Source organism: Hylobates moloch, unplaced genomic scaffold (genome assembly GCF_009828535.3).
Source record: "Hylobates moloch isolate HMO894 unplaced genomic scaffold, HMol_V3 SCAFFOLD_3, whole genome shotgun sequence".
Classification (NCBI taxonomy): Eukaryota; Metazoa; Chordata; class Mammalia; order Primates; family Hylobatidae; genus Hylobates; species Hylobates moloch.
Genome location: NW_026652278.1, coordinates 10,840,211 through 10,855,813, shown reverse-complemented (window position 1 = coordinate 10,855,813; position 15,603 = coordinate 10,840,211). Strand labels below are relative to the sequence as shown.

The window sequence follows — 15,603 nt, the reverse complement described above, 5'->3', positions numbered from 1 at the left end:
TTCTGATCTCCTCACTCAAAGCTTCTTCTGTGTTTCCTATATTTATATAGTCTTGTTAGCTCTCTGCTAAGAATCTGTATGAATTTTGCTACAGTACCTGGTACAGCTGTGGCCACTTATGCCAGGGCTCCAAACTGAAACAACAACCCAGACTTTATCCCCTTCCTGAGGCAGCGCAAGGAAGAGGCAGAAGAGAAAAGTGCTGGCTCCCCAGGGCTCCATTTCTCCCCAGCTGAGTAGCACTGGGTGAGGGTATCACCTGCAGGTGAGAGGGAGGGGGTATCTCCCCTGCAGGACAGACAGCAATGCAGGGGAGGAATCCTCTCACTGCAAGGAACTCTGAACTAAAGATACTTGTCTGGAAGTGGGTTCTCAGCTGAGACCCAGTGAGGAGGTCTGGAAATAGAGGCTCAAGGGTTAGGAGTGCAAATGCATGTCCGTTTATGTCAGGCCTGCTTGGAGTCCTTGACCTCAGGTCCTCTGAGAATGCTGCAGAGCACTGCCTGTGCCCCAGGTCTGGTGTGGGGAGGGCAGTCCCCATGAGGCCGGCAAGGCATGGCCTTGTTATTGCCTGTGATCAGGGCTGTAAGATCACACAAGGCATTTGGGCTGGAGTGGCCTCCTCAGGCTTGCTGACTCAGGAACTGCCGAAACATGCGAGGGAGAGTGTTGGTTTTGGGTCAACCTGGTCACCCTGGGCAGACACAAAGTTAATCACCTCGGAGCTGACAATAGTGGCCAGGATCTGCCTGCACCCCTTATATGGTGCATCTCTGTGGGGATGTACATGGCAATGGCTCTCCTCCTGTGATAGGGACTGGGATGGACTGAGTGTCGGGCTTGCCCAGTTCCTTCTCTCTTTTTTCCAGTTTTGCCGTTTTCTGTATAGTGCATCTGATCTGACCTTCTCTTCTCTTTCTCACAGCTGCTCAGTCCCAGTCAACACCCAGGCCAGGTAAGTCCCCAGCATCCTTCCTCAGGATGTCCCTTCTCTTTCTACCCAGTTACCTCTTCCCCACTCCACAGAGCTCCCCTGCTTCTCTGTGCGGATACTGTGGGGCATATTATTTTTCCCCCCACCACTCTGTAACTGAGACCCCAGCACAGTGCTTCAACAGACATAGGGTTCAGGAGGCTTCTGCCTTCTGTTCAATTTATCTCAGCTTTCATGAAGCAGTTTCATACTGTACAATGGACAACTCTTACAGGTTCAGGAAGTGGACTTATGTTTAATGAGCTTTAGCTCCTTTATATTCAGAGCTGATATAACCTTTCTGAGAATTGAGAGTAACTGCCAAAGTCAGCTGGGAAGGCAATGTCAGTTCAAGCCTTAAACATGACTTCTGCCATGGGCAAGCAATGTCAGCGCAGGCCTGATACCTCCATCCCTCACTCCTTCAAACACCCTAGATTTTGTAGGGCCACATCTGCATCCAGAAAAGGCAGAGGCCATGCTCGGGCAGGGAGAGGGATAATAAATATTTCTGGTGCCTCCACTTACCAGGAAACTTGATATCCCTTTGGGCGGCTCCTTGGTTCCCCTAACATTTTAGCTCAAACTATCAGAGTCTCAGCAATGGTGTCAGATGTGCCCATGAGTCCACGTGTCACTGGATGGGGCAGGCTAACCCTTTGTAGCCGAGAAGAGGACATCTCACACTTCAGAGGTAGGAGGGATCGAACTGGTCTCCAGCAAGGCCTTTGTTCCTGGCTGTGCTCACTGAGCTGAAGACTTGGGTAGCACTTGGAGCACGTGGCAGGAACCGGAAATCGAATAGTTTTCATGACGCTTGCCTGGTCCAGAGACTTTTTTTTTTTTTTTTTTTTTTTTTTTTTTAGCTTTTCTCCCTCAAGTCTAATTTTGTCCTTTCTCTTTGTTGCAATTTGCAGATACTTGGCTGACCACCAACTTACCGGCATCGCCAATAGGTAAATCATCCTCTCACCCCACCCTAGGGCTCACTCTCTACCTCTGGACAAACGTTTCTTTTGAAAATGATAGAATGAGGCTCAAGGCGGCACCTCTGTTTTTCATGTTTCTGCGAGTTGCCTGGGGAGGAAGGTAGACTCCCTGGGAACCTAGTCCTGGGTCTGATGTTGGAAGCTGGAGGGTGCTGGTGACCTGTCTCCCCTGGGATTCCGTTTTATTAAGTCAGGAAAGATCCTCAGCCAGGTGCTCAGGACAAGCCCTGGAGGGCTCCCTAATACTACTGGGACCTTGTTCCTGGCCCTCAGGCCACAGGCTGCAGACCTGCGAATAGCAGGGAAAGTGCCTGTCCCCGTAGCTGTCTGGCCAATGTCCTGCCATTCCTGGCACTTTGCTAGAAGCCAGAGAGGACCATGTGGGTGCCACCAAACTCCTGAACATGAGGCAGGTCTCCGCCTCCTATCTGCAGCTGTGCAGCTTCATCTTGTGTGAGAATGGAGCTCAGAATGAGGAATGAGGTGTCCATTCCTGTCACCTCCAGTGGGGTCACAGGTACTTCCCCAATACTTGAGCTTCCATAGACTTGGGCAGAATAGGACATCACTTCTTCTTCCACTATGATGAAGCTGAACCTCTGTTTGTATTCGTATTCAAAGGTGATTACCTGCACACGTGACTTTGGCCATTAGGAAGTGCCCTGAGTGTGGAACGTTCCTTAAATCTTTGACCTCATAATCAGTATGGATGAAGGGTTCTTGTGTTCCGCTGTAGGATCTGAATCCAGTTTGGCACTGAGGCTGGTGAATGGAGGTGACAGGTGTCAGGGCCGAGTGGAGGTCCTGTATCAAGGCTCCTGGGGAACCGTGTGTGATGACAATTGGGACACCAATGATGCCAATGTGGTTTGCAGGCAGCTGGGCTGTGGCTGGGCCATGTCGGCCCCAGGAAATGCCCGGTTTGGCCAGGGCTCAGGACCCATTGTCCTGGATGACGTGCGCTGCTCAGGACATGAGTCCTACCTGTGGAGCTGCCCCCACAATGGCTGGCTCACCCACAACTGTGGCCATCGTGAAGACGCTGGTGTCATCTGCTCAGGTGGGCCTTCAAGACCTTGGGCTCCCTCTCTTGGGCTGGAGTTTGCTCCAGAAGAAAGTCCTAATTACATTCTGATCTCCTCACTCAAAGCTTCTTCTATGTTTCCTATGTTTTTGAAGACTTGTTATCTGTCTGCTAAGAATCCATATGAATTCACTGCCTAGTGTTCCAGTGGTCACTTAGGACAGGGGACCAAATTCAAACAACAATCCAGACTTTATCCCCTTCCTGAGGCAGTGCAAGGAAGAGGCAGAAGAAAAAAGTTCTGGCTCCCCAGGGCTCCATTTCTCCCCTACTGAGTAGCACTTGGTGAGGGTATAGTGGACACAGCACAGACAGTGGGGCAGAGGAGGGATCCTCTCCTTGGGAGGAGGCTCATGGTAAGGAAAGGACATGTGTTGGGGTAGGGAATTCTCACTTGAGGCCCCAGTAAGAAGCATTTGGATTGGAGGCATATGGGCTAGGAGTGCAAATGGGTATCTGTGCAGGTGTGACCTGGATCTTGGTCAGTTTCAGCTCCTTCCAAAGAACTGCAGTGCATTGCCTGTCTAACAAGCCTGGTGTCGGGAGGGCAGCCCCCATGAGATCTGCCAGGCAAATCCTTGTCATTACCTGTGGTTTGGAATGGAAGATCACACAGGGGATTTTTGCTGGAGTGGTATCCTGAGACTTGCTGACTTGGTGAATTGCTAAACCTGCAAGGGAAAGGGTTGGTTTTGGTTCAACTTGGACATCACATCCAGACAGAGTTAATCTCCTTGGAGCTGGAAATGGTGGCCAGAATCTGCCTGGACCCCTTATAAGGAAAATCTTTGAGTCCATCCAAAGCACTGGCATTCAGCAGGTCTGGGTGAAACTCCTGGGTCTTGCTTGAAGCCTCTGGCCACTCCCTACCTCATTCAGTGTGGAAGGTTCCCTTATCTACCAGTTGTCAAATGATCTTTAAAGAGGATCTATTATTAGAGATGCTTTTGTTTGCACATGGCAGAAACTCAACTCAAACACTCTTAAGCTAGAAAGGAATTCATTGGCTCAGGTATCCAGAATGTTTAGTGGTGGATCTGGAGCTTCAGGTACAGCTGGTTCCAGAAGTTCCAAGTCTTTTTTCCCCATGCTTTGCTTACATCTACTCTTTTATCTGTGTGGGCTTCACTATCAACTTGCTTTTTGCATATGGCGGAAAGACAGCAGTGGGCAGCCCCAAGTCTATATCCCACCAGGAGAAGGACTCAGTCTGTCCCAGTACCTCTGGCTGACAAGGCCTGGGAGGACTGTGATTGACCCGCTTGTAAACAGGTGCTTTCTTACAAACCATCTCTATTAGTTCTGACAGCTCAGCCAGAGTTCTATACCCATCTTTGTGTTCCCTTGGGGCTATGGGAAGGATGGGGGCATTAGGCTCTACTTGAACCTTGTAGGATGCTACATTTTAAAATAGGAATTACTGTTTCTATTAGAATAAAAAACAGGCAGGATGTTTGTGACAGAGATAGCAGTCCCTCAGTTGAACCCTTCCTTTCCTTTGATACTCTCTGCTCTTTGCTGGTTGACGTTAGCCCTCTATCCTGAGATGGAAACTTCCCTCTCCCTGGCTGTTGTCCATGTTCATTACCATCAGCCCTATCTAGTTCCAGGACTTTTTCATTATCCCCAACTGAAAGCTCTTACCCCTTAACCATTAATAATCCATTCCTCTTTCCTTCAGCCCCTGGCAACCACTAATCTGCTTTCTGTCTCTGTATACAGATTTTACTAAGAACTCTAGTCATTTTCTATGAATGGAATCATAGCCTTTTCTGTCTGGCTTCATTCACTTAACATAATGTTTTCAAGGTTCATTCGTGTTTTAGCATGTGTCAGAACTCCATTACTTTTAATTGCCAACTAACATTCCATTGTATGGCTATGCCATCTTTTGTCTATCCATTTATCAGCTTATGGACATTTGGGTTGCTTCCATCTTTTGGCTGTTGTGAATAAGGCTGCTATGTGCATTAGTGTACAATTTTTTGTTTGCACTTGTGTTTCCAATTTTAGGAGATATATACCTAGGAGTGGGATTGCTGGGTAATAGGGTAATTATGTTTAATTTATTGTGGAAACACTGAACAGTTGCCACAGCCACTGCACCAATTTGCATTCCCCCCAGCAATGCCTGAGAATTCTGATTCCTCCATATCCTCACCAAAACTTTTTATGATGTCTTTTTCATCATGGCCATCCTAGTGGGTGTAAGGTGGTATTTCATGGTGTTTTGATTTGCGTTTGCCTGATGACTAATGATGTTGAGCATCTTTTCATGTGTTGGTGGGCCCTTTGTATATATTCTTGGGAGAACAGGGGCTTCATTTTATAGATACTAAGCTGAAGGCCAGAGGAACCAGACTAATGTCAGTATCTTAGCCCAGCTCCCAGGCTCACAGGACAGGGTTCAGGTACACAGACGGATCAGGATGCCTGGCCCAGTGTTGTGTCTAGCATGTAATATTCCTTCATGGAGGACTAACTCTGCCATTTTTCCTCCATTCTCAGGCATAGGCACCTCTAGATATGCACAACTAAGTGTCCTCATAGTTGCTTCTGCCCACTGTCCCTGTAGCTCATGGTGTTCAGTGGGTCAATGTTTTGTTTCGGATTGAAGGCAAGCTGTGGGTTTGAAAGTGACTCAGGAACAAGCCTTGGGCCTGATGGAGTGGTCCCTGTGAGCAGAGTGAGTCAGCCAGAGGTAGAGAGGTGGAATCTCCCAAGAACCAGGTCCTAGGCTTCACCTTGCCAGGAAGCTGGGAGCTGGTCTCGGTTGCATCCTGCTGCAGAGGCGCTTGAGCCCAGTGGTCCATGCACATCCATGATGATGGCTCTTGCACTTTAACCTCTGAATCTGAAGGCCTGGCTCAGCACTTGAATTGCTGGGCACTGGGATGACTCCATCGGGGAACATGCACAGCTCGGTCCACACCCAAGGGTTCTAGAAAACAACACTTAAGGATAACATGACGAAGAACAGGCTTCCGTCAATGTCTATGCTGCTGGAGAACATTAACTGGAGACCCAGAAACCTTGGCCTTCTGGAAGAATTCTGAACTTCACTCTGACCTCAGGTGCTCTTCCTTTAGGAGATACAGGAGAGAGTTAATTTACCTGTCTTTTCTAGAATCCAATTCTGGTTTGGCTCTGAGGCTGGTGAATGGAGGTGACTAGTGTCAGGGCTGGGTGGAGGTCCTGTACCAAGGTTCCTGGGGCACTGTGTGTGATGACAGCTGGGACACCAATGACGCCAATGTGGTCTGCAGGCAGCTGGGCTGTGGCTGGGCCATGGCAGCCCCAGGAAATGCCTGGTTTGATCAGGGCTCAGGACCCATTATCCTGGATGATGTGTGCTGCTCAGGGAATGAGTCCTGACTGTGGAGCTGCCCCCACAATGGCTGGCTCTCCCACAGCTGTCAGCATAGTGAAGACACTGTGTCATCTGTTCAGATGGGCCTCCAAGACCTTGGGCCTCTATTTTAGTGTGTGGTTTTCTCCATGACAAGGCTTCTCTTTGCACTGGCCTCCTCCCAGCCTGAGCTTCTCTTCAAGATGGCCCGTTTCTCTGATACCTCAACAGGGCAATAACCTCAGCAAATGTTGTTGGTGTCTTTGAATTTTATGGGTAGGCACTAGCTTCTTTCTTATGTAGGTTCCTATAGCAAACAAGGGTTGAATCTACTTTCAGGCTGTAAGAATGAATTCTTCCAATATCTTTTTTTGAGACTAACCATTAAGGTTTATATCTACTATTCCACTCTCCTGGATGACTCTTGGGGAGCATTTCTAAGTGACAAGATTGGGACAGGCACTCAGCATTTCTCTCGCTCATCATCCTGGGCACTGGGACTGACTCATGTTTTCTTCTTTTCCTTGCAGCCACCCAAATAAATTCTAGTACGACAGGTGAGTCTGCTACACCCCAGCCCAGCAATATTTCTCTTGGGAATTCCACCCTCTCTTGTTTCTAGAAGTAGGAGGAGTAGGGTAGCCTCCCCCTGGGGGGTAATTTCTCTCTGAGGACTCTGACCTTTGTTAGGGTGACGAGCTGAGTTCGCACTGCCATCACTCTCATGTCCGGCTCACCGCGGAGGGCCCCTGTGGCCTCCTGCTATTGCCTGCTGATAGTGCTAAGTGCTGGCAGAGATGCTGCTGTGGAAGGAGGCTTTGGTCCTCCATCATTTCAGATGAAAATAACTGTCTAAATTAACCCATGGGAAATTAGGACCTTCATTTTAGAAACATAGCCAAGTAATACTTCTGCACGTATTTGTCAAATAAAGAATTCTTTCCCTTTGAGGGAGCCATCCCCAAAGTGTTTTTGTGCCACAATGAAAATATCCTGGGCCAAATATGTTGGGAGGTGCTACATACTCTAGACCTTGCTGGCCATGAGCAGTGTAAACTGGAATGGTCAAGGCTCTGAGAAGTCCTGTACTAAGGAAAATGATTTAACTTTGTCAGTCAAACAAATGACTATGGAATGGAAAAATTATCTAGTAAAATCCTAAACAGCTTCATTTTTATTCTAGATTGGTGGCATCCAACAACTACAACCACTGCAAGTAAGTATCACATTTTCTACCTGAACCATAGGTCATACATTTCTTATCCCCAAGCTTGGCTATCCATGAGCGAATGCTCTGCCCCACCCCAGCCTTCCTCAATCTGCACATAGCCCTGGCCTGTCCCACTACACCCTTCACCTCTTCATTTGAATCAATGAGATAAGTATTCTTAAAATAATAGACTTAAAGGCTTTTATTTTGGGGGTATCTCCAAAGCTTTAGGAGGAAGCAAGGAGATGAATAGTAAATGGATAATTTTACTACAAATTATGCTTTTCCATGTCATTTTTATTTCACTATATGGCTATGTTTCAATAGATTTTCATTGCTTTTAAAAAATAATAGGGCTACTTTTCTGTGTCATTAAATCTTTTCTCACAATCATTTTAAGTGCCTGTATTGTATTCTATTATACAGATATGCCATGAATTGTTTGATAGATCCTCAGATGCTAGATATTTGTTTGTATTTCTTCATTACTGTAAATGATTTTGTGATGAATAATATTTTTATAGACAATTTTTTTGCATACCTCACTAATTTTTCCTTTAGGACATAACTGGGTTTACTGGACCAAAGTCAACGTCATTGTAGTGCCTGGTACATAGAATGTACTTCATGCATATTAACTTTTACTGTGTTAGGTATTTTAAGATCTTGCTGTGTGTATGGTCAAACTACCATCAAGAATGGTTGTAAAATTATAGAATGATGTAAGAGACAAACTGATCTTCTTCCTCAGAGCTCACAGTATTATTTAATACACAACCAACTAGAAAATTACAGTTGTGACAACTGTTTCCAAGGAAAAGTTCAGTGTGCAAAGAGGAAGTATTAGTAGAGATCTTCCTTGATTGGGGAGTTAGGGGAAGTTCCTTATGGAAGTGACATTTAAGCTGGGAGTTAATAGAGGAGCAGGTTCATTTGCTGAAGTGTCTTCTAACCAGAAGGAATGCTTTGAAGGCCCTAGGGTGGGAAGGAGCTTGGCTCTTTGAAGGAGGGTGGGGTGGGGGCAAGGAGGGACTGCAGGAAATCTGTTGGGTGAGGCCAGATCATTCAGGGCCTTGTGAGTGGGTTAAGACTACTATCTTTATCCTAAAGGTAGGGAGGCTGCAGAAAGATTTTAATCTTGAGAATTAGCTAATTGGAAATATACTTGTAAAAGATCATGTTTATCTTTTCTGCCAAACTGCATTCCCTGAAGGCAGGGGCCATGTCTGCCTTTTTCATAATGTATCCTTATTATCTAGCATTGTGTCTGCCTTTCAAGAACTGTTTATTGAAAGAATAAATGAGTGAATGAATGAATGGATAAATTAATGAATAAATACATAATTACTGTTGGCATTTTGGCATACATTCCATACACTGTATACACACACACACACAGTATGGCATGCTTTATATCTCATTGTATAACCCATCATTTTCATTTAAGTGTATATAATACTTTTTTCATGACCTTAAAATTAACATTTTTATAGCATTGAAATTATTTGTATAGAAGAAGTTTTAATGACTACATGATTTTCCACTGTATAGATATACCATCATTTAGTTAAATGGTTACTAATTGTGGGGCAAAAACATTGTTTCCAATTATATTTTATAATGTTAAGTGACTATATACAATAGCATATTTTATAACCATTTATATTTAATGTTTAGAAATATGTAACTCGTATCCTTGTCTCTGAAAGTTTGACTTTATCCTTAATTATTTCCCAGTGTAGAAATAGAATGGGAGGGCAGGCCACATGATCTTCAGGAAGCACTGTCTTCCCACCAAATGAGAGAACGTATTTCTATCTCATAAGGGACTTGTACCTAGGATATATAACTGACTCTTGTGGTCAATGATAAAAAGTCAAATAAGCCAACTGAACAATGAGCAAAAGACCTGAAAGATATTTCTCTATGGAAGATTACAGATGGCAGAGAAGGCATTGGAAAGATGCTCAGTGTCATTAGCCGTCAGGGACATGCAAATGAAACACCCAGTAGGTGGGCTGTAGTCAAAAAGCCAGATAATAGCAAGTGTTGATGAGGATGTGGAGAAATTGGAAACCTTATGCACGGCTGCAGGGAATGTAAAATGGTACAGCCACTTTGAGAAGCAGTTTGGTGGCTCCTCAAAAGATTAGACCTGGAGTCACCATATGACCCACCACTTGTATTCCTAGGCATATACCCAGGAGAAATGAAAACATATGTCCACACAGAAACTTGTATGTGAATGTTCAGGACAGCTTTATTCATAGTAGCCAAATGTGAACGCGATGCAAATCTCCATCATGGTGAATCGAGAAACAAATATGATACGTCCATGCAGTAGAGTATTATTTGGCAATAAAAATGAATTTAATAGTGGCCGGGCACAGTGGCTCACACCTGTAATCCCAGCACTTTGGGAGGCCAAAATGGGTGGATCAGCTGAGGTCAGGGCTTCGAGACCAGCCTGGCCAACATGGTGAAACCCTGTCTCTAATAAAAATACAAAAATTAGCTGGGTGTGGTGGTGGGCGGCTGTAATCCCCGCTACTTGGGAAGCTGGGGCAGGAGAATCGCTTGAACCTGGGAAGTGGAGGTTGCAGTAAGCTGAGATTGTGCCATTGCACTCCAGCCTGGGTGACAAGAGTGAAACTCCATCTCAAAAAGAAAAAAATAATAATTTAATATTGATTTATGCTACAACATGATGAACTTTGAAAACACATTAAGTCAGTCAAAAAAGACTACCATATTGTACAATTTGTTTTATATGAAATGTCAACAATAGGCAAATCTACAGAGACAAAAGTAGCTCACGCTTGTAATCCCAGCACTTTGGGAGGCTGAGGCGGGCGGATCACAAGGTCAGGAGATTGAGACCACGGTGAAACCCCGTCTCTACTAAAAATACAAAAAATTTGCCAGGCGTGGTGGCGGGCGCCTGTAGTCCCAGCTACTCACATAGGCTGAGGCAGGAGAATGGTGTGAAGTGAGCCGACCATGATCCAGCCTGGGACCAAGATCCCATCTCAAAAAAAAAAAAAAAAAAAAAAAAATAATTTGTAGGTGCCGTAATGAGAGTTTGAGAAAGAAGTGGAGTGTTGTAATGGGTGATAAAAAATAATCTAAAATCGACTGTGGTGATTTCAGAGCTCTGAGTATGCTAAAAACCATGGACTTATCCCCTTAGAAAAAGTAAATAAAGAGTTATAAAAAAGAAAAAAAAAGAAAACGTTTTCATTTCTATCACTCAGTGTGCACATGTTTTTAAAAAGTTTTTATTACTATAAACCAACAAAATGTCTGACGGTTTAGTATTTATCCCTTTCTGATAAATAACAATAGCTAATATTGCTGGGTGCTTATGTGCCTGGCACTCTCTAAGAGTTTATATAGACATAGAAACATATCTCATGTTTATGTATAAATGTTCATATATACATATCTTATTTAATCCCCGTAAGAGTCTGATGAAGCAGATGCCATTACCACTCTCATTTTTCTGATGAGGAAACGGAGGCAGAGAGGTTAAGTAACTGGCTCCAGATCATGGAGCTGATAGAGGCAGAGCCAAGATGCAAACCCAGGCTTCTTGTTGCAGAAACCCTGCTCCTAACCCAACGCTGTGCTACTTGTGAATTGGCAGAGTCCTGTGCTCATGGAAGACGCTAGGGAACACACTGGGTTATGGAGTGCTCTCCACGGGTCAGCGCTGTGTTCAGCCAGGACTATCCCACATCCCTGTCTGTAGCTGATTGAACAATGATAGCAGTCACTTTGTTGCTTTCTTGGCATTTTTGCTAGAGGTGACACAAGCTCCCTCTGAAGCTTGGATCACCTCCTCCCAGAGGGTTGCTGTCCAGGCCCAACAGGGAAAGCAGGGACTCGAATGAAAGCTTCTAATGTTGGGCCACCCAGAACCAGGCCCAAGAGAGGGGACTTGTTTACAGGGAAAGTTAAGTCATGTTATAAAGTGCAGAAGATGAAACTGGATGATACTTACGCAGATGATTGCTTGTCATAAAATACCTGAAGATCTGGTACAAAGGAGATATCCCCTCTCTCCTCTCTAGGACCCTCTTCAAATTGTGGTGGCTTCTTATTCAGTGCCAGTGGGACATTCTCCAGCCCATCCTACCCTGCATACTACCCCAACAATGCTAAGTGTGTTTGGGAAATAGAAGTGAATTCTGGTTATCGCATAAACCTGGGCTTCAGTAATCTGCAGTAAGTAATGCCTGGTCATCTGGTGACGGGAGAGTCCCTCTGCAGCACATCCACTGGTTTAGACTGTGTCCTGGGCTGGGATGCTTTTCACTCTCGTGTGCCATGGACAAGCTTTTGGTGGCTTTGATTCCTACCATAAAGCATCAGGGAACACTGATGTCCTTTGACTTAATTGAGGAAGAGCTAGAAGAAAAACCTGTATTCAATGGCATCACTCGTAAAGTGGAAACTATTTATAAAATGGAGGGGCAATAGGAATTTCAATGTTGACTTGAATACATTTTCTCCATACAGGTTGGAGGCACACCATAACTGCAGTTTTGATTATGTTGAAATCTTTGATGGATCATTGAATAGCAGTCTCCTGCTGGGGAAAATCTGTAATGATACCAGGCAAATATTTACATCTTCTTACAACCGAATGACCATTCACTTTCGAAGTGACGTCAGCTTCCAAAACACCGGCTTCTTGGCTTGGTATAACTCCTTCCCAAGCGGTAAGTGCACACTAGACCATGCCTACGAGGCTTGGTGGATTTACCCAGCTGCCTCTTTGGGGGCACCATGGTTCCCCAAGGAAATCAAAGAAGGGCCTCAGTGATGCATTGCCCATTCTCCTTCTCTTGGCACAGACTGTGTGAGCCTCAAGGAGGGGCAGGCCCTTGGGAAGGCAGCAAAGGGTGCAGACTGGGGGTCACACCTTGCCTTGGGTCTGCTACCAACTCTCCGGGGACCTGGTGACTCGCCTTGCAGAGCCACCCCTCTCCATCTGGAGGTGAGGGGATCTGAGCCTGGCAATCTCTAGAGCCCCTTTTAGCTCTGCATGGAGCGGTCCAATACCTCCACCCCAGCTTTTCCACATTTCTATTTGGTGACTTTGGAGGTGGGGAAAGGCCTGTGGGATGCTTGGCCTTTGAGGTTTGCTGTGGGACATTTGTTGTGGGACATTTGTTGTGGGACATGGCCATGATCTCTCAGTTAATGTGTCTTTCAGATGCCGCCTTGAGGTTGGTCAATTTAAATTCATCCTATGGTCTATGTGCTGGGCGTGTAGAAATTTACCATGGTGGCACCTGGGGGACAGTTTGTGATGACTCCTGGACCATTCAGGAAGCTGAGGTGGTCTGCAGACAGCTAGGGTGTGGACGTGCAGTTTCAGCCCTTGGAAATGCCTACTTTGGCTCTGGCTCTGGCCCCATCACCCTGGACGATGTAGAATGCTCAGGGACGGAATCCACTCTCTGGCAGTGCCGGAACCGAGGCTGGTTCTCCCACAACTGTCAACACCATGAAGATGCTGGTGTCATCTGCTCAGGTATGGCCCAATGCCATGGAAGGCCCATTTCACTTGTAACCTGCTATAAAGGGAGAGCTTAAGGCCAGTGGCTGATGGTGTCTGTGGCCCAGGCAGGAGCTGGTCATTGTGTCCTCGTGGCCTGCGCACTCCAGAAGAGCATGCAGGGGGCTGCTTTATCTTTGGCCAGTTTCTGGACCCAGGGCCATTATGCTGAATACGCATCTGACTAAAGGACCTCCAGCAATGATTTAACTTCTTTATGCTTCGGTTTCCTTGACTGTTGAGTCAGGGTGGCTGTGATAGTACTTGCTACTGGTGACAGTTGGGATGATTTTAGAACAATCATGGTCAAGGAGAGGGTGATGGGTGTTATGACCTCAGCTGTAATCCTGATGACCACAAGTATGACGGGACTTAGGGAGCATCTGGGGAAGCTAGGAAGGCTTCTCAACAGCAATTGCTGGGTGGACCTGGGGGCCCTCGGCGAGGGGGGTCAGGTTATGAGTCATGTAAGTGTATCTCTGCCGCATTCTGGCCCCTCCTCCGAGCCACACGTCTGTGACCTATGCTTTTCTTCTATTTCCTTTCAGGAAACCAGCTATCGACACCTGGTAAGTCCCCCCAATTTCCATTCCACTTCCCTGGTCTCCAGGTCTCTCCATTGCTGCTGCCTAGACTGTGCAGGGCATGCTGCTCACTCTCCAAGGAGTTCATCTGTGGTGCCATCCTCTACAGCCCCTGTCCCCTCCCCTGCTGGCCATCAGGATGGTGTGCCCCTCTCTGCGCTTCAGTGGCCTGACCCACCTAAGATTAGGATCTCCAGTCAGTCCCAAGGCGAGGCCGCCACCTGTCAGATTTGACTGTCTTCACAGACACCAGACCCTGACCAGTGTTGGCCAAATGGGGCCCACTGCATCGCTGAGCTCCTCCCTGCCTTCCCCTGAGCTGCTCTGAGTGTTCCCAGCATGGCCCTGGCACCTCTCCAACCACCCCACCCCTGCCCCCTGCTTGCTTTGTCATCCCCTCCTGGCCTCCCACAGCAGCAGCTTCAGGCCTGTCGCCTCCCATCCATTCTCCACTGTGCAGCCCCTTCAAGTGATTCCTCAGGGTCTTCTGGTGATGACCCCCCTCCTCAGCACAGCATGACTGCCAGGGCTTCTCATGATCTGCTCCCTATGCTTGGTGCCCTCTCCCCATCCTCTGCCTGCTCCATCTACACAGAGGTTCCCAAATCTCTTCCACCCGGGTGCAGTTGCACCTGCTGTTCCTCTGCCTGGGACACCCCATTTCTACCTCTTTGCCTGCCCCCTAATTACCGCCCTTTTTTCACCACTCTATCTGGGGCAGGGGCCAGACTTCCGGGCTCCTCTCCTTCCCCACGCTTTGGTCAATCTCAGCCTCTTCCCACTCTGCTGGGATTCGCTCTCCTCCAGACCTCCCCAAGGGCAAGGCCTGTGTCCAGCTCCTCCCTGTGGACTCGGGCTTGGCACAGCATCTGCACAGCTCACGAGCAGTTGACAACTGTGTCAGGGATGCCAGAAAACTGATCCTCATCTTTTCTTTTTGTCAACAGCTCCTTTTCCCAAAATCACCCGTCCGAACAGTAAGTTCTGAGCTCCCTGACAAGTCTGTGACAGAGTGGCCTGGAAATTCCCCTTCCCATTTCCTCAGTGACAACGGGGCTGGGGAGGAGATGGCTTCCCCCAAAGTGGTCTCCCTGCAAGAGTGCCCCGCCAGCCCTCAGTGGACGGTCCACATCTAGGCCACCTCTTGCTCTTACTTGGTTTCTGTCTTGGGAATTATTTTTTAAAAATTCAAAGTAATTTAAATTTAAAATAGTCCCCAGGTGACTGTGCAGTGTGGTCTGGGGGTCACCGACATTCCCACTTTTTGTCCTGACAGCAAATTATTCCTGCGGAGGCTTCCTATCCCAACCATCAGGGCACTTTTCCAGCCCATTCTATCCCGGGAACTATCCAAACAATGCCAAGTGTGTGTGGGACATTGAGGTGCAAGAAAACTACCGTGTGACTGTGATCTTCAGAGATGTCCAGTAAGTGTGCGCCAAGAAGAATGCCTTAGGGCCTCACAGACCTTTCAAGAGGGAATAAATGGTACTTAGAACGTCAGGAGAGATGTTTGCTGGGAGCCATTTTTGACCTAGCCCAGAGGCATCCCGTGGAGAGTTGGGGAGGGGGCACAAGAGCCTTGGAGTGGACAAAAGCTCTGGTTTCAAGTCCTAGGTCTGCCACCAATTTGCTGTGTGACCACAGGAAGTCACTCAGCTTTCCTGAGCCTCAGTCAAAGGAGGGGAATAAAATACCTGCTTTCCTCACCTTATTGGTTACTGGGAAGGTCATGAGAAAGACAGAGGAGAGAGAGGGAGAGAGATGTGAAAATATTTACAAAATGTTGTCCAATGGAAAAGATGGTTGTTAAGCAGTAATGACAGACTTAGGGGCAATAATAGCACA

At 46.8% G+C, this 15,603-nt stretch overlaps 1 protein-coding gene across 1 annotated transcript in view; it reads left to right on the top strand.

Annotated features, from left to right (window-relative positions):
- DMBT1 (deleted in malignant brain tumors 1) overlaps positions 1–15,603 on the top strand; it is a 46,951-nt gene that overhangs the window by 22,050 nt on the left and 9,298 nt on the right. Inside the window, 11 exon segments of the mRNA XM_032175960.1 lie at positions 926–955; positions 1,891–1,929; positions 2,699–3,022; positions 6,926–6,952; positions 7,579–7,611; positions 11,679–11,832; positions 12,127–12,329; positions 12,827–13,147; positions 13,720–13,740; positions 14,703–14,732; positions 15,032–15,182. Of these exon segments, the coding sequence (XP_032031851.1) occupies positions 926–955; positions 1,891–1,929; positions 2,699–3,022; positions 6,926–6,952; positions 7,579–7,611; positions 11,679–11,832; positions 12,127–12,329; positions 12,827–13,147; positions 13,720–13,740; positions 14,703–14,732; positions 15,032–15,182 (1,333 nt within the window).